Source organism: Danio rerio, chromosome 5 (genome assembly GCF_052040795.2).
Source record: "Danio rerio strain M-AB ecotype USA chromosome 5, GRCz13ab, whole genome shotgun sequence".
NCBI classification, from domain to species: Eukaryota; Metazoa; Chordata; class Actinopteri; order Cypriniformes; family Danionidae; genus Danio; species Danio rerio.
The window spans coordinates 34780532-34807968 of record NC_141025.1 but is presented as its reverse complement, the minus strand read 5'-3'; the positions used below and the strand labels follow the sequence as shown (position 1 = coordinate 34807968).

The window sequence follows — 27437 nt, the reverse complement described above, 5'->3', positions numbered from 1 at the left end:
AGAAAGTATATGTGACCATTATATTGAAGAATTTGTTTGTTTGTTTTTTCTTTTTTCATTGTTGTATTTTCCCGAGCAACTGACCACAGAGTTAAGGGACCAGAAATGTATCAATCTGGAAACATGTTTTGTACTTTAAAAGAGGAAAATAAACATGCATTATGTGACCAAAAAAGTCTGCGAGTTTACAGTATCAACATACTTTGTAGAGATTCTATGAATTAAACTGCACAACAAAATAAATAATGATAATCCAAAGATAATAATTGACAAAAATGATTGATTTTATTTATTTATTTTTTTTACATTTATATGGAAAAAGTGTGGTTATGGATGTGATATCTCTCCGTTATGGATGTGACAGATGTGAAATTGCCACTTGTGTGACTTTGGTAAAGCAAATATAATAGTTTGTAAACATTGACAAAAACATTTCTAAGTATTTATTTCTAAAGTACTGCAAAATACTTGCTTACCCAAAAAACTCAGGTTTCCGTATTTTGGTGAAAACTTGCATGAAATTGCTCATGCATTAAGTAAAAAAAAGATACATGACAAATACATGTTTAATGTTTCATTTATTGGCATTGCATGATTACAAAAAACCTAAAAAAGTGAGAAAAAATTGAAGCAGGCTGTATGCTAGTGATTAGTGAAACTCAATATCTTACAGATATTAATCTGATATTTTAATAAAGCCAATGATCAGTGTGTATTTGTGTGGTGTGTTTGTGAGTTTGGCTTCATAGTACATGACTGAATGACCTTTTGACTCCTTTAAACATTATTTTGTCCTGCAGTGGTTTTTCCTTCTTGTTCCGCATATTTCACCATTGATGTCATGTCCTTTCTTGCTCGGCATACAATAATAGATCAGGGAATGTTTGATGTTCTAGATGCTCGCCGTTTCCTTTTTCTTTCAGTTAAAGAAATCAAATGCACATAAATTAAAAAAAAGCAAACTTACATAAAAGTGTATTTGTTTTGCTTTTAATTATTTTTCTTCTAATTGACCTGAAGATTTAGTTTTTCCCCTGCATTTAGGTAATTACCTCATGTAATTTGCTTGCATATTAATGATTCATGAACTCTTGGTAATTAATCACCTAAATAGGTTTGGAGAAAATCACTAAACACTGTTAATAATAGATGTAATCAAACAAACAAACACAAAAAAAGATGAAAAAGAAACTGCAGACAGAGATGGAGGCATGGAGACGTTAGACTGGAAAGTGGAAATGTTATCTAGTTTGATGTGGGAAAGGGTGAAAGGGTGCTCTATCTGTTTAAATGGGCGGGAGAGTGAGGAGGTGTGTTATCAGTTGTCCCACGGGAAGTTCCCTTTCTTGTGCGCAGCACAAAAAACCAGATATCCTACAGAAATCCTCTCAACAGTTCATGAAACGAAGCGCGAACTGAGATTGGAGTTTGGACAAAAAGCTTAGACGTACAGAAGTGGCATGAGAACATTTGATTGATGGAGCAGCAGGGTTTGCTTGCATTCAGTGTAAGTGAAGCTCTCTCTTCTTCATTCTTCACAGTTGAGCTTGTTTTGAACACTCGGTTCTGTTGACATTATGGTTATGGCTATTATTGTCTTGTTTGATGTAATGAAATCCTGCAGATGAGTGGTTTTTAAGTTGAGTATTTATGGAATAGCTCAGTTTATTAGCTGTTTTGTGTTTTCATGTACATACACTTTTGTTTTCCTTGTTTATTGTCTATGCAGGGGCTATATAAATGTATTTTGATCTTAAAAATAAAAACTTGGATATTGTAAATATATAAAATTATAACGTTCAGTGTAAGATACTGAACAAACACAGTGTTGTTTTACCCTTGATCATGCCTAATCTAATGTGAAAATTTCTTCTTTCTTTAGGAAAAACTGATATTGATTCTTTCATTTTAGTTTTACACTGTAAAACCCAACAGTAAACTTTAACAACAGAAATGAGTGTAGTTAGCTCGAAATCTACTGAAAGTTAATTCTACTCATTTGAAAAGAGGTTTGAACTCAGTGTTGAAGGTAATGAGTTAATTAAATACCTCATTACTTCAACTTAAATGGATTAAGTTCATATATATGTTTTTGAACTTAAATGGTTTGTTGCAATCGGTTTCCTTAAATGGTTTGAGTTACCTTAACTTTTTGGGTATTACAGTGTAGGATTAGTTTAGTAGATTTTAGTAGATTTTTAAATATATATTTATGAAAAAGTTCATAGACATTTTAACAGCTGTATTGTATTGTTGTCATGTACTAATGATACTTGTTTTTCCTGTTTTAAAAAGAAAAAGCAGCCTTTTTTTCATATCTGGTTTAAAAGCACACAACAAGCGGGAAGCTAGGAAATGTCTGAGCTAAAAATAATAATAATAATGAAAAAACAAGTGTAACTAAATAAATAAAACCGATTTAAAAGCATGCCATTGTTGTTATATTTAAACTTTTTATTTTAAAGCGGAACTTTCATTGTAATTTGAATATGAGAGATCTGGCCATGGTAACATCAGTTCAGACTTCACTATTAAAATGCTATGCAGCACGTATTTACAGTATAAACAAAGATCTTTTGTTAGAAATGTCCTTCTCATAAAACTACAATATAGTAGTTTTACTATACTATAGAACCCCCCCCCCCCCCCCACATATCAAAAATAGCAAAAAATAATGAGAAACAAAATTTATACAGTTTTGTTGAAATGTTGTAGTTTGTATGCATGAATTTAATTGTATTATCTTTTTCCATTTCTAAAGATGTTCTGTGACTAAAATATAATTAAATGCACCTATATATATTACCATATTCACTGAGAAAGATGAAAATATTCATTTTCAAAATGGGTTGTATTTATTTATGCTGAGCACTGTATGTATGTTGTTTTCATATGGTTAAGTGAACAAATACATTTTATGCACGAAACGTCACTTTAGATAAAATCATCTGGAAAATGCATGCATGTATACATTATGTAATGTGCGCTCATTCTGTTATTTTACATATTCAGGCATGTCATTCTGCCATTATAGAAGTCATAACTACTACAGTCATAATTAGGAAAGCTTAAAAAAACTGTAATAATGAAACTGTGTCTTTCTCTACTTTTTCTGTCTCTGACCTTAAACAAGTATTTCAAACTCCAAAAAAATGTTCAGGGGAACCAAATTTAACAGTTTGAGAATAGATCAATTGTCCTGTGTGCCTTTACTCGTCTTGTTGTTTAAGCTCAGTGTTGAACTGTTTTTGACGAAACTGCTGCAGTTTTTTTCAATACACACACACACACACACACACACACACACACACACACACACACACACACACACACACACACACACACACACTCTCTCTCTCTCTCACACATACTCCATAGAGAATGGATTCACTGCTTGATAACCATTTCTGAACCGTCCAAATGACAGCTATATACAGCAAAGATTTAGCAAATGTTCTTTTTTCATCTTCTATAAATGTGATGATTTCAAGCGCCTCAGATCATTATGGGCTGTGCTCTTTTTGGGGTGCTAAAATTGTACCTGTCGACTTGTTGCCATGGAAACACTCACCTTTCTGTAGTTGCGGTCCATTCAAGGGTAGAGCCAAACCCATGCACCGAAAGAACGATGTGCGATGAATCTCTCTCTTTCTCTCTCTCTTTCTCTCTCTCTCTCTCTCTTTCTCTCTCTCTCTCTCTCTCTCTCTCTCTCTCTCTCTCTCTCTTTTTCTCTCTTTCTCTCTCTCTCTCTCTCTCTCTCTCTCTCTATCTCTCATTCTAAATGGGAACAGTGATGACAGCGAAGCCCCAGGCTACATGATTAATCATATACTGCATTAATTGACATTGTGATTTGGATGTAGCAGCATGCACTGTTTAATGTATTTAATGTCTTATGAAAGCTACATTGAACAGTAACTTGTGATGCATCTTGCTTTTTTGGCAACTGTTGGGCTTATATGATGTTGTATATGTACTCATAGTTGGTTGAGTTTGGACACAAAATTCTAGGCTTCTAAAGAAATATTTTTAAATATTCAAAGAATCCATTTTACTATTCATTTGATGTTTTTGTTCATTAATTTTCTATTAAAGTGTAAACAATAGCTTTTTTTAACAATGAAAGAAATTGCTGTATACTTTAACACATTTCTACACTACCTTACAAAAGTCTTGTCATCAGTTCTAGTTGTTAGAGCAAAAATAATAACTTGATATCTAGTTGATCATTTGCAAAAGTGGCAGAAGGTAGATTTTTGCGATGAGTCATCTGTTGAACTGCATCACAATCATCACAAATACTGCAGAAGACCTGTTAAACCCTGCATGGACCCAAGATTCTTACAAAAATCAGCCAAGTTTGTTGAAAGAAAATCATGGTTTGGGGTTATAATCAGTAAGGGAACATGTGAGAGATCTGCAGAGTGGATGGAAACATCAACAGCCTGAGGTATTAAAACACTTGCACTGCCCATTACATTACAAACCATAGGGCAAATTCTTCAGCAGGATCCTTCTGATACTTCGGCCTCCACATTAAAGTTCCGTAAAGCAAAGAAGGTCAAGGTGCTCCAAGGTAAGCCAGCTCGGTCATCAGAAATGAACATTATTGAGCATGTCTGATATAAGATGGAGGAGGCATTAGGATGACTCCAAAGAATCCGGATTAACTCTGGGAGTCCTGCAATAACACTTTATTTGCCATTCCAGATGACTTTATTAATAAGTTATCTGAGTCATTGCAGAGACGAATGGATGCAGTCAGCCAAGCTCATCTGGAATGGATTTCAGTCATATACAATATTATTAATTCTTTTTTAATTACACCATGACTTTATATTCTATACAGTACATTATTTTTTACAAGAATTTTGTCTAAGGAAAGTCAAACCTCACTCTCCTAATTAAATAATAAAAAATGCATGATCATATTTTATTTTGTTAAAATAAAATAAAAATCTAGAGGCCTTTGCCTTTCATATAAGCCACTTCTAATACCAAAAAACAACCAGAAGTCATGTTATTATTTGTTGTTCCTAATACTTGGATAGGCAACAAGATTTTTGTCAGGTAGTGTAGTAAGTGCTCACTTTAAATAACCTAAAGCTTAAAATATACACTGTTGCTTAAATTCTAAATAATATTTGATAATTTTATGGACATTTTTCAAGTATTTTTATAGAAACACCTACAATGACCAAATATATTATTATAATTGTACTTTTTGTTTTATTTTTATTTATCATAAGTATTATAATGTAAACAGTAACTTTTTGAGATAAGTTGCAGTATACTCTAATAAATTATAAGCAAAACGTATTAGTATGTATAGTAACACTTAAAAATATATTAGTATTTGTATTAATTGTTGCATTTTGAATAATTTGAAAATTTAATAAATTATGTTCTCTGTTACATTGATGGAAACGTTAAAACCTTAATGCACTTAATAATTACTAGTAGAGACAAAGTTATTTATTAAATATTGGTCTTTTGCAACATTTTAAATTGTATAATTTTGGGTAATCATCTTGGGTTTTCAGATAGTTGTTTAAACAGTATTTAAAAGTACTGTAGCATGAAATCTTTAGCACAACTTGAAATGAAATATGTACATTTTAGTGTTGAAACATATTATACAGCTTTCTGAGCATTCTGGCTACTTTATAAGCTCTGATACTTGTGCCATCCCTGACCCCGCCAATAACATTTGTCAGTGTGTCGGCTGTGTTATGACTATTATCAGTGACCTCACATAACTTGCATGTCTGCCAGACCAGAGAAATATCTTGACGGTGAGCGTAGAGATGTGTGCATTTCAGTCTCCAGCCACCCTGTGAAATGTGTGTGCGCGCTCATGACCTTAACTTTTGGCTTGTATGTGAGCTCCATACACCCACACTCCATGCATTTGAAAAGAGCCTGTGATGTTGTCGCTCTGAAAGGCTGAATTGTGTGTAAGAGCTGTGATGGCCTGTGTATTTGAGAGCATGCCCCTGCGCATCTTCCTTTTCCTCTTTCTCCTCCCGTTTCTTTCAAGTCTTGTCAAGGTTTTTGTGATTTGTGAACTGTATTTTGTAAGAAGTGTTTTTACCCTTTGCTGAGGTTGCTGTAACTGCACGGTGAGGAAAGGGGATGTAGGATGTATTGATGGATGGGGATGTGTTAAAGTAAACATTTACTGAGTACATTTGGTTTGTGTCGTCTTTTTAGTATTTTGCACATTCTGGATCTTTGTATGTAAATCAGGATCTCCACAGGTCTTGGAGTTTCTGGAATAATATGCAATTTTAAAAGGCATTTTTTATTCTGTTAAATAAATCATGGAATATCAGGGATTTCCGCTTGTCATTTTAAATTTTATTTTGCATTTATAAAAAAAAAAATCCATACTTTTTTGTCCTATTGTCATGGTTGGACCTTTTCAGTGTCATTTATTTTACAATTACTTGTGTCAAATGCAGTCACCAGACTGTACCTGTTAAAATACCATCTATGGCTGTTTTTTTTTTTTTTTTGTCTGCCCAGTGCTCAACTCAACAGCTGCCTTTTTTCTGATCGTTGTTGGTCACAGAAATTCAACTTTTTCTTTAGTGAAGATCACAATACAGTCAGGGAATTTGACAGATAAAAGTCAGGTAAATTGACTCTCTTATTGCAATTAGAGATCTAATGTAATGTTTTTCTTGCATTTATTAAACCTAGTCTTACTGTGGGATCATCTGGGATTTGTAGTTGGATCATTTGGCTTGTGTTTTTAACATCTACAAACTAGCCCAATTGGTTTAGTTGAGTTTTCCAAAAACTTTCTTGGAGTAACTGTACAGCCCTATAACTCATTCTAACACTGTGTCTTAACATGTGACGCAACAAGATTCCAGAGACAAGCAATTTGGCTGCCTGCAACAAACGCAATGTGACATGACAGAAACATTTAAACTGCCTTCCTAATGCTTTTAATCTAAATAATAATAGTTAAACCTCTTTTAACAGTAATATTAGCCCGCTGAATTACTGATGTTGTTGGTTTGCACTGAATAACAGTTCTGACTTTCATTTTCAAATCTGGAAGTCATTTTATTTTCAAAATCTGAGGTGAACTATCTGTTGCTGCTGTCAGCATGTAATGTAAAATGGTATTTAAAGTCACATTGGGAGCATTCAACACTAATTAAAGCACATATTCTGTACCTGAGGAAACCATTGTCACAGTAGTTTATGCTGTTCTTCTCCTGATGTCGAGGAAATAGAAAGCATTTTTAAAATAGAGATTTCACATATCGGCGTTGCAGATTGTTGGGACAGAAAGATACCTTTTATTGCATCTTGCAACGTTGCATTACGTGTTGACAGGACACAGTGTAATGAGTTGTCAGTGTGAAGAACTTGTCATATCTAAAACCTTTTTCAATATATATAATTAAGAGTATGGCAAACATGACTTTAATAAATATACTCCCGTTTGTGGTAATGGTAAATGGTAAACTATTGTGCATTTCTGAAGGTAGTCGCACACCGGATGCACCACTCTGTAATGGACCACTCAGCGACGCGATACGCAGCGTCATGCATTTTAGAATTCTAAACATAAATTTATATCAGGGATCGCACACCAGTCCCACAAGTCGGTGGCTGTTCGCAGTACCCAACTATGACTTTGGCCAGACGAAATCTGTGGACATTTTTTGCTATTTCTGCACAGAATTTTGTAAAAAAAAAAATCTGCGGATTTAATTAAAACCTTAATATATGAAATAAAAAGTAATGCCTTTTTAACTTGTATTCAATGTTTACAATGCAATTCCTATTAGATTCACTTATTTGGTACACAAGTCTCTCATAAAATATATCTACTAAAAGACAGAAAATATTACTTTGCAAACTGTATTGTAAATAAATCATGTAAATATTTTCATATTGGTCAATAATATTACTGAAATTATTTTAAAAACTGAATAAATATAAATTTACACACAATTACACAAGTAAATAAGCAGAATCAATGATGGGCTAAAAATCTACGGGAAATTCGGCAGAACTTTGCTCACGCAGAATCCATGTGGGCCTAGCCATGACTCAGGACACTTCATATTTCTGCCGCACCACAGAGTGCCATCTGAATAGTTTCATTTTAAATAAAATGCGTATGTGTGCCTATGGTGTGTGTTATTTCCAACTGTCATATGTGAGTCACAGCGAGGCACATTCGGTGTATAACCCTGCTTGAGTGTGCTTCATGACAAACCACACCTCTATGAGATGCACTCTTTTCCTCTTCATATGCACCAGACACTTTGCCACAAACACTCCGTTACAATGACTCAATAACAAAAACAATAATGTGTTTGTTTCTATAGCTAGAAAAAGTCTTTATTTTTTGTGTGTAGTTATTATGGAATAGATATCTTTGTAAATTGTTTAATTGAAAACAAGGTTGGGCGATGTCAACCAGTTTGGCATCGTACGATGTCTTAATATGAAACATTGCGATGGATGACAGCATCGTCGTCATAAGCGGCAGTGTATTAATTATGAATAATTAATTCATTCATAATGAATTAATTATTTGTAGCCTACCGTTTTAACTACCTGACCCGCATGGTCTTTGTTTTACACATAACCAAATCATAAATGAATAAAGATACAAAGTTACACACATAATTACCACCTGTCAATCACTTTTTCTGCAGGACTCGTAAATAGGCATGAAATGGCAGAGTGATCGGTGACGTTATAAAGGCATCGACAAACTTGGTTGGTAAAAAAGTGCACAACCAACAAGAACCAACCAACAGTATCTGAGGTTTACGCTAAAATTACTAAGTACAAGCGTGAAAGCTAACAGTTGAACCAGCCTACTGCCTGGATCAGCTGTCTCGAGCGCATGACAGTGTGTGTGTGTGTCTGTGCCTGTGTAGGTGCATGTATGAGGACACATGTTGTGTTTCAGTGGTAGTGTGGAAGGAGGGCTGCTCAGAAATGCTAGGTAAAACGCCAGAGTGGATGTGGATCGTTTTCGTTCTAAAACGGCATTAAAAACTAAGACCTATTAGTGTAAACGGGGCCTAATTGTGTATTTTTTGTGAGTGGATTTGCAACGGGGCCGGGGTGGAGGATCGCGATGCCGGCCCAGTATCGTGGAGTCTGTCGGCCATCTGCGATGGACGAGAGCATCGTCTATCAACCCAACCCTAATTGAAAACTTTATTGCGCCTAATAGTTTTTATTTTCATATTATTTACAATTAAATTTATTTATTTTTTATTTATTTTTTTGTACATTGTGTTGGCACGGCATCACAGACAGCCTCTAATTTGTCAAATGTGCTACTTAGTGTTATGATAGTGCTGTTCAGCCCTTAGCAGGAGATCTAACATGACTGCTCAGAGTGTGAACTCTTTTCACACTCAAGACAACAGGATTGCCGTCTTTTTGCCTCCTGGGCTATAAATCTTGGGTTGCATTTCAAGAACAAGACAAGTGGCTCTCTCCTGGTTCATCCCTTTATAAAAAGCTACATATTGATTTTGAGTCTAGAATTGCTGGGTGACCTCATTGCATGTATTTGTTGTTTAGCCACGGGTTATGTTTCTCTCGTTGACTTAGATTCAGATTTTAATCACATAGTCTGTTCTCTGACTATATTAGACAGTACAGTGCGTGAACAAATGTTCACTATGTAGCTGACAAAGTGGTTTGTTCGGTTGTAATTAGAAGGATTTAATCTGTGTATTAGCTGAATGAGTACAAATTATATTGTATATTTCTGGTTTTAAAGTTTACCATTGAATTAAGTTAATGTTGCCTTATAAAACATTTGTTAAATCATTGTTTTCAACATTGAAGATGTTCTCTTTGCTGGACAGTGGAATTGTGTTTCTTTTTTTACAAATAGGTAAGAGAATATCAAGAAAATTAAGAAATGTAATAAATAAAACTTGTAAGGAAAACAGAATATTTTTATTCCTTATGTTTTTGAAACTAGATAGTTATTTATTATTTATTTACTTACTGCATTTGCAACTATTTAAGCTGCAGTCTGTCACCCTGGAAGCGTAATCTTCTATCACCAACACTCATACAATCACCAACAATCCCAATCTTAATAAAACTTTTAACTTTCATTTAAAAATAGCGTTTAATTACTTTGCTTACAGTAACATTTGTTTAAAAGTTCTCCATTTATTTACTGCTGATGATACTGACCTGACCTCTATTTTTATTTTTTGTATTGTATTATTAAATTATAATAGGTGAAAATCTTTTCCAACTGGGATTAAAAAAAACATGCTCAGCATTTAGCCCTGTATAAGTCTAAAATTTTATTCGTAATGTTTTTAAAAATGTTTAAAATCTTAAATTTAACTTGGTGCAACCTGCAGAAATACTGACTGATGTTTTATGAGGAAAATAGGTTATATTTAGTTGTTTATCTGTGGAGACAATAAATGGCTCTATATAGCTTACAAAGTGGTTTGTTCAGTTTTAATTAGGAGGATTTAATCTGTCTATTAGCCAAGTGAGTAAAAATTATATAAGTTTACCATTGGATTAGGTTTATGTTGCCTTTATAAAAACATTTGTTTAACTATAGTATTTAACATTAAAAAAATAATAACAGTGGAATTGTGTTTCTCTTCTACAAATAGTTTAAAGAATATCAAGAATATTAAGAAATATATTTAATAAAACTTGTAAGGAAATCTTAATATTTTTATTCCTAAAGTTTCTGAAACTAAATATTTATGTATTTTTTATTTTTTTTGCTGCACTTGCAACTATTTTAGCTGCAGTCTGTCACCCTGGAAGCGTATTCTTCTTTTCTTCAAGCAGTCTCTCACTTTTATAGTTCAAAAACATGTATTTATAGAGCTCCATCTTCTTCAACAGTGCTTTCATGGAAATTAAAAGGCCCATTTGTAATCCATTTTTACTTTCATCTATCACATATTTTTCAGGTTTATTCTTAGTCTGAAATGTCTTGGTTTGTTATCTTGATTTGTATATTTTTTGAAGATAAAAAGTGACCTGGGAGAAATGGAAAGATACAACGGAAAAAGGGGAATGAAGGGTGAAGTGTGACTTGTGTCTGGTGCAGTGTCTGAAATATTTACAGAGACAGAGAAAGTGTGGAAATGTGTGTGTGCACAGGGGATGAATCCATTTGGGAAGAAGAGGATTCTGGGTAAATGTAAAAAAAAAAGCAAATGAAAGATAAAGAGGGAAAACACGGCAAAGTATAATGAAAAGGATTCCATTTCAAGGACAAACAGGCCAGTCGCTTTTCAGCAAAGTGAATGTTCGCGCGGCTCTGTTTGAGGTGATAAGTACGTCGGAGGTGAGCTGTTCGCAGTTCAGTTTTTGCGGTAATACCTTCTAAACACACTCGCACATGCTCACTTTCAAATGCTTAACATGAAAGAGCTTGTAACACATGCCATTAAACATGCACACCACATCACCGAGCGCTCCAACATCACACTAACAGGCCAAAATACATTCTGTCTTTCACACACACTGCCAGCACAGTTCGAGCGAATATATTATCATTCATATGGTGTCGTTCATCGCCTCCAATGCTGACATTAACATTCATTCTGCTAGACTGATGTGACAGTTAACCTTCTAGAGACGTGAACCATGTGGAGGAGGGTTTCCAAGTGCTGCTGTCCTACATCCATCTCCTTATTAGTTTCACTTGCCTTTAAATCAAACCTATTTCAACACCCAAGGACAAGTAAACACACACACATTCCTCGCAGGGTACACCTCGGCACGATTCTCTTGTCTCAACATGTCCTTTTCCTTGCTTAGGCTCACCTCTAACTCCCAGAATGCACTCCTTCTCTCGAAGCACCGATTTGCCCAGTGGCGATATTAAGCTGATCCAGAATGTGCTGTTACATCATATTAGGACTAATTAGAAAGTGCTCGTCTTGGGTGTCTTTTGAAAGCGAAGCGTTTTGTTTAGTAGAATGCTGTATAACAGAACTGTTGTTGCAGTAGTAGTATGTAGTTTTACACATGAGCCATGTAGGTGAGAATCACAGAAATATCAAATTGCAAATGACAGAATATTCTAAACCTTTATCTTATTATTCCCCACTACAAAAATTAAACACGAATAAGACAGGATGGCTGTGCCATGAACAGTGTGAAGACCAAGCAACATCTATAGGTATTCACTGGACCAAAAAAAATACGTGCACCCCTGGTTATATAAGGGTTTATTAATGTTCCAAAAATGGTTACCACACTTTTCTAATAAAATCTTGACTTATCTTTTATTTATGTAATAATTTTGGTGGGTCATTCTGCTGTGGCTACCTCAGATAAATAAAGAGACTATGCCGAAAAGAAAATTAAGGAATGAATGAATATATATATATATTTTGTAAGGTTTTAAAAATACAGCATGCCCCTTGCACTTGAATTATTGTTTCATGTTACATAGACATTTTCAGTGCATTCTAACTATAACGTATTTAAAAAATTTTCTAATAAATGAAAGTTTTAGAAGGAAAGTCCTGAACTGTTCTTTCTTTGTTTCAACAATGCTTGATCTCTTCCCGATCTTGCTGACCAAGAAAGAGCTTCTGAGGTATTTCACTGTCTATCACCCTTGATCCCTTTTCTCTCATGATTGGCTCTTGAAGAGCTGACATATTAAGTCCTGCTCAAGAAAACTGTCTGTTTCATTCAGAAAGCAGAAGCTCATCTTTAGAGAACATCCTTTGATGTTAAAGTTTTCCTATCCGGTTAACTAAGTGATTGGTTCACTTGAAACCCCAAAACACATGCACATTCCTTCTCTCTCTTCTAACATCCTTTCGCTCAAGCTTGTTTTTGACAGCTATTCCCAGCTCTTCCTGCCAGTGTCATCCCATCAATATTTCCCGGTCAGAAAAACTGACGTTGGTTTCTCCCCATGCTGGAGTTCAAACCTGTCGTTTGGACTGCTAGTTTGATCCTCCGTCTCTCCAATGTTGCTTCAAGCATGGATCAATCCCACAATCCCCTTTGCTCCAATTACTCTCAGAGTCCTCTGCTTCGTTTCACCTCAGCCAATCAGAAATAAAGCAGTTTGTACATACACAGACACACACTCGTTTTGCTCTCTCCGAAGCCTCAGTGGTTAAGAGACAAGGCTGGTCTCTGGAGTATAGTCTTACCTCTGAAGATCTTTCTGGAGGAGAGGAAGAAGGAGAGCAAAAGAAACGCGGAAAACAACGAAGAGGGGGAAGGGAGGTGAAGAAAGGTTTCGAGGGTAATAGAGAATGGTAAATAATTTATGAGAAACACACAGCGACAAACAGTTGATGATGATAGTTTATGGAGATAGATGTGGGTCGCTTCCTAGCAGCTTCATTTGTCTCCCTGCGTGAGACACTGTTTAAGAGAAATATAGGTTTATGTTGAAAGATTGACGTCTACAACTAGCATCATTACTTTAGTCGAGATCGCACATCACTTGTGTGGTTTAGTTGCTGAGCGGATTGAAAGGCATAGATAAAAATGACTAAATTATTTAGTAATTTATTTCCCCTCATTATTTTTTTTTTAAATCTGTGAATCACAAAATAGTGTTAAGCAAAATGTTCAAGCTGCTCTTTTTTCATGCAAGAGAAATTCAACAAGAAGAGCAGCTGTGATGTCTGATTTACAAACAAGTGACTCTTATGAACAGATTCTTTTCAATAAATCAGTCAAACAGATTTATGTGGCAGCCTCATTCTCTGAGTTTATCAGTAAATTCATTTAGCAAACCATTCAGAGCCATTACAGAGTTCTTAACTTGCTTCCTCTGGCATTTTAAATACACATGTTCATTCATTCATTTTCCTTCGGCTTAGTTCCTTTATTTATTAGAATGAACTGCCAACAAGCACACACAGGGAGAACATGCAAACTTGTAAACTTCACAAAGAAATGTAAACTGGCCCAGCCGGGCCTTAAACCAGCAACCTTCTTGCAAAGAACCACCTGGGGCAAATTGGAAGTGCATTTAATGTCTTTTAACGCACTGTAAGCTGTTATTTATCCAGCTTATTCCATGATAATTTGCTAAGTTATATATTTGACAAGTTAAAACCAGTTTTGCTCTTTGCAGTGCAATATTTTTACAATTTTAGTCGTAAAAAGTTGGCGGTTCATTCCGCTGTGGCGACCCCTGATTAATAAAGGGACTAAGATGACAAGAAAATGAATGAATGAATGACATGTTAAATATCCTAGACCATGGAATTAATAAAAATAAAAACACATTTCTAAAAAAACAGCAACCTTCTTTCTGTGAGGCAAAAGTGTTAACCACTGAGCCACTGCACCACATTCTGGAAGCTAATTGCTATTTAAATTAACTATTGTCATAAAAGTATTATTATTATTACTAATGATAAATGATAATTAAATGAATTAATGATAATAATAATTAAAATAAAATAGATAGATCAGTTTTTCAAAATAAGTACTATATGAAATAATGTAATCCAAATAATCATTTAGTAGAACAGATATATAGTTTTTAATGAGTGACCATACTTAATGTGGTTATGTGTTAAATGATTAAAATATTAAAGGTACAGTGATTTAAGCAATAGTATAAAAATAAAAGTTCAAAAGATTGAAGTATAAAAAGTATAATTTATAATTTATAAAGTATAAGAAGTATGTAAAAGCCTAAAGGTTTAAAATGTGTAAATGTTTAAATATGTAATAAAAATTTAATGAATTAGAGTGCTGGACTGTGATCCTTAAGTCATTTAATGTCTTCTTGTTGTAATTAAGCATAACAAGATTATTTTTTGGTATATAAACTTTAGACAAAATGACATTTTAATTGATGTTTTGTGAAAATAATGGTTAAACAAAATATTTAAAAGTTAGCTCTTAGAAAGAAAAAAAAAAGGGCACTGGCTGGATTTGCACTGTATGGTTCTAGTGGCTCAATTCCGATTTTTTTTTTTTTTCTCCCATGTGGAACAGATCAAATGTGAACATGAGATGCATGTGTATCAGGAAAAAAAAAACACATGGATTCCGATTTACTCAAATCAGATTCAGGCCTCATTCATATGTAGAAATTTATCTGATATGAATCAGATTCATGCCCTTATGTCAGCAGTGTAAGATAGATCAGATTTTCACCTGTCGCGCATCATTAAAAACCATATTTAATTAAGTCAACTCTGAGGCTTTCATTTCAAAACAGACTTCAGCAGAGTAGCAAACCTTAAATATCATACTACAAGGACTAAAAAAGCTTTTATATTGTCAGGTAACACAAGTAAAAGCATACTGACGAGAGAGCGAGAGAGTGCAACATCCACCACACAACCAATATAAATGAATATAAAACCATTGCATACATCAGATGAATAAATCATCCAATGGACATTAAGATTAAGAGGCCTACTTTTTTACAAATGCCTAGAGTAAAAGAAGATGGCCAAATGAGAACTTTTATGTCATAAACTAAAGTAAAACAACATGTCAAAAAGAATCTAAAAAATGTAACCATGCGAACAGATTAAATACAGGAATGGAGAAAAGAGCACTCTTCTATTATCAGCTGTCAGTCAGCGCCTGCTCTTTTTTTTTTTCTTGGTCATTGCGTCTTTGCCGAATGCAGACAATCAGTTACGAGTCACTTTTAATAGATGATTCAAGCGGGGTATCAAAAAAATCAAAATTGTCCATCAAAATCTGCCGTGTAAATGCAGCATAAGTGATGTAGGGGAAATACAAAATACTGTAATAAACTCTTTATAATTAATTACCATGCTTAAAAACGGCTTTATGTTAATATGTACATTTAATGTGTCAGTGTGGACTCTAGATATAAAGGTTGAACACATTGTATTCTACAAAGTAAATGATTTTAATTAGTATTCCAAATTTTACTGAAGCATTCATCACAGCAGCTGCACAGCAACCCAGTTTTTAAGAGGTATGTCGAACAGCATTAGTGTGTGTACATAATGACAGTATCTTCCCTTTTGTGTGAAGTATTCCTCAGAGATGAGAAGATGAAGAGTGTTCTGTGCACGTCTTTCTCTCTCCAGCTGACATAAAGGGATGAGTAGTGAAACTGTTCCCAGATCAGATCTGCTTTGTAGCAAACACTAATTAACGTCAGTTCAGACCAACACTGGCTTCATCTTAGAAGAGATCTCCCACTCTAATTACAGCTGTAAACATGTTGGATTTTCCAATGATATGCTTGCTATCTCCCATCACTGTTTATTATGGATGCGGAACGTGTTGAATTGACGCGACACCAGTGCTACTGGCTCCGTTCTTCACACCTGCATGTCAATACTCACAACTTTCTCTGATGCAGTGCGTTGTGTCCAGACTTTTGCCCATTGAGTTAACAGATAGTGAAATGTATGGCAGAGATTTTCCAAACTGTTTTAGATTATTAGAAGATAATTAGCTGTTTGAAGATGCCACTAATTATCTTGTCAGAGCACTAATCAGTTTCTGTGAGCGCTAACGTTAACTGACAGCTCAGTTAATGACACCTGTAGTGATCAGAGCAAATAAACACGTCGCTCAAACAACACATACTGAACAGTGAGACTTTGGTTCACTCGTCTGCCTTAATGAGTAATTATGCTTTTATGCATTATATATTTCAAATATGAAGGGATAATCAACAGATTGCTGTGCGTTAAAGGATGTTAAATGCATGACACGGAGGCAAAGAACCACCTGGCGTGAATCAGAAGTGCATTTAATGTCTTTTAACGCACTGTATGCTGTTATTGATCTCACTTACATGTATTCCATGGTAAATAGCTAAGTTATAGACTAGTTAAAACTAGTTTTTCTCTTTGCAGTGCAATATTTGTGCAATTATATCATTGTTGTGTTTTATGAGACATTGTGAACATTGTTTGTTACTTATACTATACATAATAGTATAAACTTAAAACATTTTTGATTTTTCTTAATATTTAATTCTTGTTTAATATTAAACATAAGTGTTGCCAGATACAGCTGACTTTTTCCAGCCTAAAAGCTGTCCAAAACACACAAAAAAGTCCAAAATATTAGATTAATATTTTATTTAAAATTAATTAATTTAAATTGAAATTAACCTAGTTACTTGGTAACTGTCATAATGTTTAACTATACAGCAACCAACACCAGCAGTCACAGTACCAGGTCTTATCGAAACACTGCCCCCCTCTCACCCACACACTGCACTTAATGTTAGAGTATATTTTACTTTCGAAATGGGGTATAAATTCATTATGTTTGTCATTTTAAATTCTTTTGAACATGATTAGGTGTTGCTTGTTAATCGTACAAGGCTTCGATGTGTGTTCTTGCTATCAATTGTAGAAAAAAATCATTGATAAAAGTGTAAGATAAACTGCTGTTAATTTAGCTGCAGACGCAGTGTGATGTGCGTGCACACAAAGGGGAGACAGATTTGTCCAGTGAGTCAGATTTTGATACAACTTTTATTTACTTCCTCTTGCGGGTGGGCCCACATGGTTTTCATTATGCACGGGTCATTACTATTTTAATGGAGTAGGAGCACAAAGTTATGTTTTGTTAAATAAGTTGCGTATAAAAATTAAATAAATTAAAAAACACCCAAATTTTATCAACTCGCATATGACATTTTTTTACCTGTACAATCAAATTCAAAACCACCAAAATGGACCCGCCCAATCTGGCAACACTTCTAAACATCCAACTCAAAGGCATGGTGATAATTGACATGATTCCAATTCTTTTTTCAAAGTTTAGAAAAAAGTTATATTTTTTTTGTTGTTGTTGTTTAAATAGCAAAGTAATGCACAAAGCGGAAATTATTTCTATGAAATTAGAAAAAAAATGTGCTACTTCACACTCAAAGTTTTTTTTTTTTTTTTTAACTCTAAAGTCTCTTAATCTTTGAAATGTACCTGCAGAGTTAGTTGTTTCAGCATTTGTGTGAATGTCCTTGGGTAGAAAACAAGTCTTCGTATTACAACAGGCAGTTTGGGCAGCGATAGCATTTTTTTGGTTGCCATAAATAAAAACATTAGATGATCTAATTGCGTTTTCAATATAAACAAAGGTGTTTACTGAACAGCTTTGCGGGAGATGCTTGAGTGATTGGTTGTTGTTTGTTTTTGTGTCAGGTCTCATCTGATGCCCAGGCTGAAGGAGTCACGCTCTCACGAGTCTTTGCTCAGTCCCACCAGTGCAGTCGAAGCTCTGGACCTCAGCATGGAGGAAGAGGTCCTCATTAAACCAGTGCACAGCTCCATCCTTGGCCAGGATTACTGCTTTGAGGTATAGATACTTTTTCATGCACTTTCACTGCATTAATTATTCACTCATCTGATCCCTCTTAACCCTCAATACACATTCATTTAAATTTCATATTGCAGTACATTCCTAAGACTGTGTTTCTGAATAAACAGAAATGTTGGTTTGTAATTAGTTATAATATTAATTGAGGCAAAACAAGAACAATATCAAATCTTAAAGGTCCAGTGTTGATTTTTTTAATAAGTATGATTTTTCATGGGGAGTTTATTGTTATTTGTTTTAAAATGTTTCCAAAGTAGATGACATTTGTCCACAAATAAAAGTGCTATGTGGCTTTTCTTGTTCATCAGGGTTCATCGCTAAGGATTTTTTCACTGTCCCCACCAAAAAAAGAAGTTAATAGCTATTTCTTTGCCACATATTTTAAATGTGTCAAAAGCCAAACATAATTTCAGCATAACTTTTCTTTAAATACAACTGACAGTTTAAGAAATACAGCTGTGATGTAACTAAATTTGAGGAATAAAAAAAATTTATATATATATATATATATATATATATATATATATATATATAATCAAAAACGTACACTTTAATCTTGAGCCTGCAGACATCAACACCAAATATGAATCAGAGAGTTAAGACTCATCTCAGTTGTCAAGTTTTTGTAAAATTCGATCTATTAAATTAATCAATTTATAAAGAAGTTGGCTAGCAATATGCATTATAGGCTTCAATTATAGAGAAAAATAGCATGAACAGAGACTGCAGTCAGATCATGAAGCATGTCAATGCAGATCTTTGTCGATGTGTCAGTGCAGAAATGAATAAAACAATAAGCCTAATACAAAATATTATAAGAATAAAATATGAAAAATGATCAGATGGTAATTTCTGTCAATTTTCATGATAGATAAACAGCTCTAGCAATATTTCAGCATGCTTTCACTTTTGTATATGACATGAAACGCACATTTGCCAGTAGGACATTGCCAGACATTGGATGGTTTTGTTTTCACCTCATTCAAGTCGGCATTCCGAGTGCAATTGCTGGATTCACATATGCCAAACGAACTGTACTAACAAACATCTGGGTGTGAAAAGCACCCTATAAAAGCATGCAATTGACGAACAGTCGCAGCCAAATTTAAATTTAGTGACAAGGTAGCACTGGCTCGATCAGGCCAGTAAAGATCCTGTCTACTGCCCCGAGCGTATCACATGCTGGCCCCAGGCCATCAGGCACTCCTTATTGTCGAGCCTTGTTTATGGTTGGTTAAGATGCAAACTATCAAGGATGGGGTAAAAAATACTGGTCAGTAAAGTGTAATCTTATGATGGCTACACACTAAAAGATCACTGTAAAATCTTATAACATTTTTTAGAATGTTTTCAGATGACAAACACAAGGACAAAAAAATTCTAGATTTCATCATTTTGCTCATGGAGTGTGTGGCCATGTGACAAAAACAGCACACCACACAACCCAACAAATTTTCCCAAATGTGATCACATGAAATCTTACAAAATCTTTTGAGACTTGAGAATAAACATGGCTGACAAATAAATAAATAAACAAATTGACAAGCTGATCTTCCATCTCTGCTGTCTAAATCCACGTCACTATGGCAGCGCCTTGGCTGTGTTTGTTATGCATCTTCTGTCAGTTTGCTTTCTGATTGGATAATGTTTTTATTTCACGTGACAATCTCCAGCTCATATGCATTTGTCTTCCAGGTTCCTTCCATACATCAGAGTATTTGAGCATAAATAGTCAACATGTTGTTAACAAAATAATCAGGACATTACCTGAGATTGTCAAAAACAGAGAAAAGGGATCACAAAATAAGCATGACTGTCTCGGGGCGTGAAGCCAGCATTAGTTAAACAAACTCAATAAAATCCTAGTGTCAAATGTTAAAAAAATAAATAAAACATGAATTTTATGAGAATATAAACTTTAAGTTTAAGTTTTTTTTTTTTAAGTTTAAATAAAATGTTTAATATTTAAGTGTTTTCCAAACAAGATACACTGTACATAATGAATATTTAGATTTTGGACATCTTTTGATGTGGTATCAGTACTACTCTTGTACACTAACTACTGTACAGTGGTGTTTAGGTTGCATTTTGGAATTGTATTTAGAAGTAAAGTAAAATACGCTTCCAGTATGCTACCCTAAATATAACTAAACATTTAGGAACAGTATAGCATGAATTTTTCCCCCTAACTCTGACAAATTCTACAAGTATAACACAAACATAAATTACAGTGACATTCACTAAAAACAACTTTTATCATAAATGTGAAGCCTAAACTAATTTGCTTAAATTGTAACTGAAGCTAGCAGCATGTGGGAAATGCACTATTCTAGTACTCGCATGTCTATTTTGTTCATCAGCAGTCAGAATGTGTGCATTTTGTTTTCTTACTTACTGCAAGTAATTGCTGCAGACAGGTTTCTTTATAATACAGTTAAAGTCAGAATTATTAACCCCCCTGAATTATTAGTCCCCGTTTATCTCCCCAATTTCTGTTTAACGGAGAGAAGATTTTTTCAACCCATTTCTAAACATATTAGTTTTAATAACTCATTTCTAACTCATTTATTTTATCTTTGCCATGATGACAGTAAATAATATTTGACTAGATATTTTCAAGACACTTCTTTACAGCTTAAAGTGACTTTTAAGGTTAAGGTTAAGTAGATTAACTCCGCAGGTTAGAGAAATTAGCCAAGTTATTGTATAACGATGGTTTCTTCTGTAGACTACTGAAAAAAATATAGCTTAAAGGGGCTAATAATTTGGACCTTAAATTGTTTTTTTAAAAATTAAAAACTGCTTTTATTCTTGTTAAAGTAAAACTAATAACACTTTTTCCGTTGAATAATTTTGACTTCAACTTTATATGTCACAGCACATTTCAGTTAATAAAAGAAAGTCAAAGGCTTACATATTAAATGAGGATTGAATCACAATGAGAAATCTGTGTCAGTCAGACTAAATAAAAAATAAAACAAATCTTTATCAATCAGAATTTAAAAGCGTCGCAACCTGTTAAACCTGGTTTGCGTACAGTATATTCAGCTTCCTAAACCTGAATTTACAACGCACTGTTTGAACTCTTGACGCTCAGTAAATAATGTTTTTGTAGAAAATCTGTCAGTCAATTTGATCCAGTTTTGCATTTTTTCTTGTCACTAGCATCTTTTGAAATGACACTCCAACACAAGCGCAGCTTTTGCTTTTGATGTAAGCAAGCCGGAAGCTGTGAGATTCCTGGCAGTAAGCTGACAATTACGTGCCTTTTTTCTTTCCAGGTGAGCACCTCCACAGGTAGTAAGTGCTTTTCTTGCCGTTCAGCCGCAGAGAGAGACAAATGGATGGAGAACCTGCGACGAGCCATCCACCCTAATAAGGTAAACGTCCCTTCCTGCATTGACTAAAACCACATGCTCTCAGACTTATTAATGAAGAAATGCAACTCAGTGCAAAGAAAGAATCTGCGAGGGTGATGAAATTTAGATCAGTTTTCTCTCACTCTCTCTTTGATATAAACACATGAGACGATGGAGAGATGCTGCAAAACATATGGCCTCTTTGAGCATGCCAAAGAAGAAGAAAAAAACTCATCTGACAGCTCATTTCACCAATCAATGATTAAGCAAATTAATGATTAATTAGATAGGGGAAAAAAGAAATTCAGGCACAACCTTCAAGTTATATTTGCGTTCTTCCCAGCTTGCCTGGGGATGTGTTGAATGTCTCCTCATCGCTCAGTCTTACATTTTAATTACTCGGTGGGTTTCGGAGGTGAACACTGGAGCCAGGCTTTGGAGGGCTTTGCAGTGAACAGATTTGAGCTTTCAGACAGATGTTGGTGCTGTAGAAGTGTGGAGATGATCATAGCTCAGGCATTAGCTGCTGCAGCGGAGGCCCATTTCTGTCTGCCTAATTAGTTCATTATCTGTGATGAGGGCGCACAATGGAGCACCTCAATACCGAGATGCGAAATCAATTGCCTTTGCGGGTGTTTATTTGTGTGGGAATATCCATGAGCACTCGAGACCTACACAATGCCCTGTGCCCTGAGTGCAGTCATCTGCTGTTACAGAGCAGTTTATGAGTCGAGCTATGAAAGGGCTCACAACATTTATTTTCTGTTATCCTTTAGTAATCTTTATTTATTTATTTTCTTGTTCCTTTTTTAAGGATCATCAGTTTAAAGAAATAAATACTGGGTTCCACACAATTCCTTAATGTTGTCCCAACACAAATCGATTGGGTTAGCTTAAATGTTTTACAAATCTAAATGAATTCACAATCCCCCCCCCCCCCCCCCCCCCCAAAAAAAAACTTAAGAATTGTGTTGCTACAACTCATGTTAAATAAGTTGTTTTATAAGTAGTTAAATAACAAGCTGCAAAAGTCATTTTTTGAGTGTTTATACATCTCTATAAAGGTCCTACTACACTTTTAAAATGATTACTTAAAACAGCGAGTAAACCCATTGCCTTTAAAATAACAAGTTCATTTTACTTAAAGCGAGTAAACCCATCGACTTGACTTGACTTAACTTTCATAATTGTGCACATACAAAAGCAATTTGTTGGAAAAAATCTGGAATGAATATATATATATATATATTATACACACACACACACACACATATATATATATATATATATATATATATATATATATATATATATATATATATATATATATATATATATATATATATACATATATACACACACACACACATCTATAAATACATAGATGTCTCAGTTGATTTTACAGCCAGCTTTACATAATGGCAGTGGGTTTGTGACCATTTGTGACAAGTTACTTGCGCATCTGCAACTGTAGTTACATATGTAAACATATCTGGAACAGATCGGAGCAAATGATTTTAATCAAATAAAATACAAGATACATTCAATAGCTGAAATGACAGTAAAAGTTACCATAATTTATACACCTATAATATAGGGTATAATGCATATAAAATACTTGAACAATTTATTTAAAAGGGTGTTCATAAGACCATCATGTCATGGGACCTTTATAATCATGACCTGATTATAGACCATTTTGAAGCACATAAACAATAACTGTGTGTCACGATATGGGGGTGGTGAAGAGGAGGCGAGGACCCAAATGCAGGGAATGAAGAGTTTAATGAAAAATAAAACAAAAACAAAACTCAAATCTCCCCATGTGGGGAAAAAAACAACATTATATTACACACACAACTAGACAAGATCTGGAACTTTTCAAGACAATACTTTAAACCGCTGTTGTAGAAAAGAAATCAGCAACAGGGAAGGGAACAATCAATAACGGACCAGCACAGAACAGAGCACACTAGGAGAATAAATAGGAAAGACAAACCAATAAACAGACAGGCGGACAGGTGAAAATAATAATTACAAACAAGGTAACAAGGTGGGTGGGACAAGACAATAGACGGGAGAGCGCATGACACAGAGAGACAATACAAGCCATGCGCTCACATAACAGGACAAGAACATGCAGCCAATGAGAGAACTCATTAACCGCATGTTCATGACAAACACAACACTGAAGCACACGACAAAAGCACGTGACCACAATGTAAACACCAAGCCACGTGCTTTGACAAGAGACGCAAGACAGGAGTACACGATGAATGAAAACACTCACCATGCGCTCACATATGCAGCATGCATGCTTCATCCCAGCGCCGACCAAAACCGAAACCAACAAGACTGAGACGCTGGGAATGAAACACCATGCTGCTGACAGACGAAAACACAAACACGAGTACAAGAGCGCACGCGTCTGAGGGACGCAGAGCGCGCGCGCGGCCGTGTCAAGCAGAAGCGCGCACACTCTGCGTACACCCACGACGGCGCGCGCGCACACAGAGACAGAAACAGGACCAGACACAAGTAGTGTCCGAGATCTGCCACCAAAACAAGAATTTACAAGATCAGAGTGGCAGAACCCTGACACTGTGGTTCTATTGTATTTGCTGTTTTAATTTCCAAAGCTTAAGAGAATTCAAAAAGGTCCACATATTGACAAATGATGTTATGATAGCTGTTTTAATGTTAAGTTGTAATTAAATTCTCTCTAATTACAATTATGATATGTTTATTAAGAAGCAGAAAATGATCATGGGCCAATGTCATTATTATATTCAAATGGTCTATAAAGAGATTTCATTAATGCCTATGACAACTGCGTTAGGTGTCATTTGTCATTTATTATGTCAGTTTAAATACAAAAGTGACATTGTTTGAGAAGTTTTTCAGACAAGTTGACAACCAAATACATCACAGTCTTCATTGTCATAACCATGATTGTCACCAGACCATTATAATATACAAGATTTTTTCTCATGACTTTTTTTCAACTGAATTTGTCATCAAAGTTTCCTAATTAAAGTGTCAATACTCTGTCAAGTAACACTCATACATATTTAACAGCATTTTAATGACAGATTTAGTTTGTGTCATTGTAGAAAAATATTGATGCTAATGACATTTACAATGGCCTCATGACAGTCATGTTTATGACAGATTTATGACACATTATGTTGCCTTGTTAATGTCAAGTTTTTATGACTAAGACACTGACAGGTTTTATTGTCTTGGTAGTGTCAAGTTGCCATAACATAGACACCTTAAACAATGTCACATTTGCATTTTGAATGACATAACTGAGCAAATGACAATTAATTACAGTTGTCATAAGCAGGCATAAAATCTCATTCACATTCACTTTATGATTGTAAAGGTTTTATGACAGCATTATGAACAACCCCTTCAAGTAAAGTGTTACCAAAAATACAAACCAGCACAACCCTGTTCCTTTGGGATTTGGCTGTTTTTATTTTACTAGCACAGGCTGTGCAATGTTGTGACATCTTAGAATACGTATTGATTTTTCTTGTGAATGATGAAATGTTGACTATACCAAGATGGTGGATGTGTCAGTGTATCTAGAGCGGTCAAATGGGACTGTAAAACACATCCACGCTGAAAAGGATAAATGGAGTGTTTATGAGAGTGCTAAACTGCCCAAATTTCATCACTATTAGTCTCCATCAGCTCAGACATTTCACTCCAGACACAAATGTTTCTGCATGGCATCACTAATTGTGCGCAGGCAGGGCACTGTCATGGCTTGCGGATGAGGGACAAGCTTTTGCTGTCTACCGCTGGTGAACAAGGGTTTTAGTCTGTTCAGCTCAGTGATTCACGATGGTCTGTGGCCTCAGAAATAACTGTGACATTTAGTTTTATTCTGATCTCATCCTCCATTTCCTTCTAAGTTATAAGAGGAAGGAGGGAAATCTATAAATTAACCTCTAACAAAAGCATAATCTTAACTGCAGCATGATGCAGGTCAACTTAATGGCCGTCCCTCGTATATTAAGCCACATGACTTCACACCGCAGAAGCTATTCTATTAAAAAAAGGCCAGTGAAGGACATTAACTGATGAATGATGTCATGCAGTATTTACAGCAGCGTCCGCCTATCTTTACGAGGACATGAAGTGATCTAAAATAAAGGGTCTTTTAATTCCCAGCAAAGGGTGGGTGAACTGAAGCAGAGGGTATTTAATCACTGAGTCGAAAAAAAAAGCATGCCATTTCTAAATCACTGACCCTGTTAGATGCCACGCTGATGCGGTAATAATCCGCTACAGCCGTGACATGGCAGCCTAACCTCACAATGCCCCTTCCGTCTCTAGGACAACAGTCGGCGGGTCGAAAATATGCTCCGTCTGTGGATCATCGAAGCAAAGGACCTTCCGGCCAAGAAAAAGTACTTCTGCGAGCTGTGCCTGGATGACAGCCTGTATGCCCGCACAACCTGCAAGATGAAGACGGATAACGTGTTCTGGGGTGAACACTTCGAGTTCAATAACCTCCCTGCGGTCCAGAGCATCACCGTCCATGTCTACAGGGACTCGGACAAGAAGAAGAAAAAAGACAAAAACAACTATGTGGGGCTGGTGAGCATCCCGGTGGTGACCGTCACGAGCAGGCAGCTGGTGGAGAAGTGGTACCCTGTTAGTCAGCCCAATCCTGGGAAAGGGAAAGCGGCTGGTCCCATGGTCCGCATCAAGGCCCGGTACCAGAGCATGAACATCCTGCCTATGGAGCTGTACAAGGAGTTTGCAGAGTACACCACAAACAACTACATGCTGCTCTGCTCGGTGCTGGAGCCGGTCATCAGCGTCAAGAATAAAGAGGAGATGGCCTGCGCTCTGGTGCACATCCTGCAGAGCACCGGCAAAGCCAAGGTGAGAACTTTCTTACTTAACCCAACTGTGGTCTGGAGATGCACTAGGTGGTATGTATATATATATATATATATATATATATATATATATATATATATATATATATATATATATATATATATATATATGAGCTTAACAAACCATGACCATTGCACAGTTCATTCACAAGACCTTTAGGTTTTATGGTGCTTACACATGTTTTAGGTTTAAACATTTTTCAGGCATTAGGCATCAAGAAGCTGATAGACATGATCTAAAATCAGTATTTATCTACCCAACACATGCTAACACTAACAAACACTACTGTTTAAATGTCTTCTGTGCACCAAATGTATTTTTTTATAAAACTTAAATAGCTATTTTTTTTTCAGGAAGATTTTTTTTTTTATAAATAAAAAGTTTTTAAAAGCAGAATTTAGTGGAAAATTGATATTTTGTAACAACATAAATTAAAGTTTTAAAAGTTTAAATTAAAGTTTATAGGCCAATCTATTTTTAGTAAAGCAGTAATTGATTGATAGGTGTGCATTTTAACTTCTTATTCATCAAATATGGGCTCCAAACTTGTTCTTGATTGAGACATGTTGAATTTTTATTTTATCATTTGCATTGTTTCCAAATTGCATTGTTTGTCATTCGTCTTATAAATTTTTATATCTGTGTTATATTATTTTTTGCAAAACTGCTTCTGGCCATGACATGTTCACACTAAATGGTTAACAGATATGTGTTTAAGGTATTATAAGCAGCATCCTTCATTTATTCTCTTTGGTAAGTTGGGATCTCCACTTAAGTATCATACTCCAAGGGAAAATGTTTTAAATGCATTATAAAGCTTGAAGCATTAGAATCAGT

The 27437-nt window shown here is 35.1% G+C and overlaps 1 protein-coding gene across 9 annotated transcripts in view; it reads left to right on the top strand.

Moving 5' to 3' along the window:
• The window catches only part of dab2ipb (DAB2 interacting protein b), a 191903-nt gene that overhangs the window by 114833 nt on the left and 49633 nt on the right, over nucleotides 1-27437 (top strand). For 8 of the 9 annotated variants that reach the window (XR_015490298.1, XR_015490297.1, XM_087252099.1 and 5 more), the window contains 3 exon segments: nucleotides 18144-18297; nucleotides 21600-21698; nucleotides 26028-26582. Coding sequence is in view for 7 of the 9 variants with exons in the window: in XM_087252099.1 (XP_087108225.1) it covers nucleotides 18144-18297; nucleotides 21600-21698; nucleotides 26028-26582 (808 nt within the window). In the remaining 2 variants the exon portion in view is untranslated. 9 annotated transcript variants of the gene reach the window in all.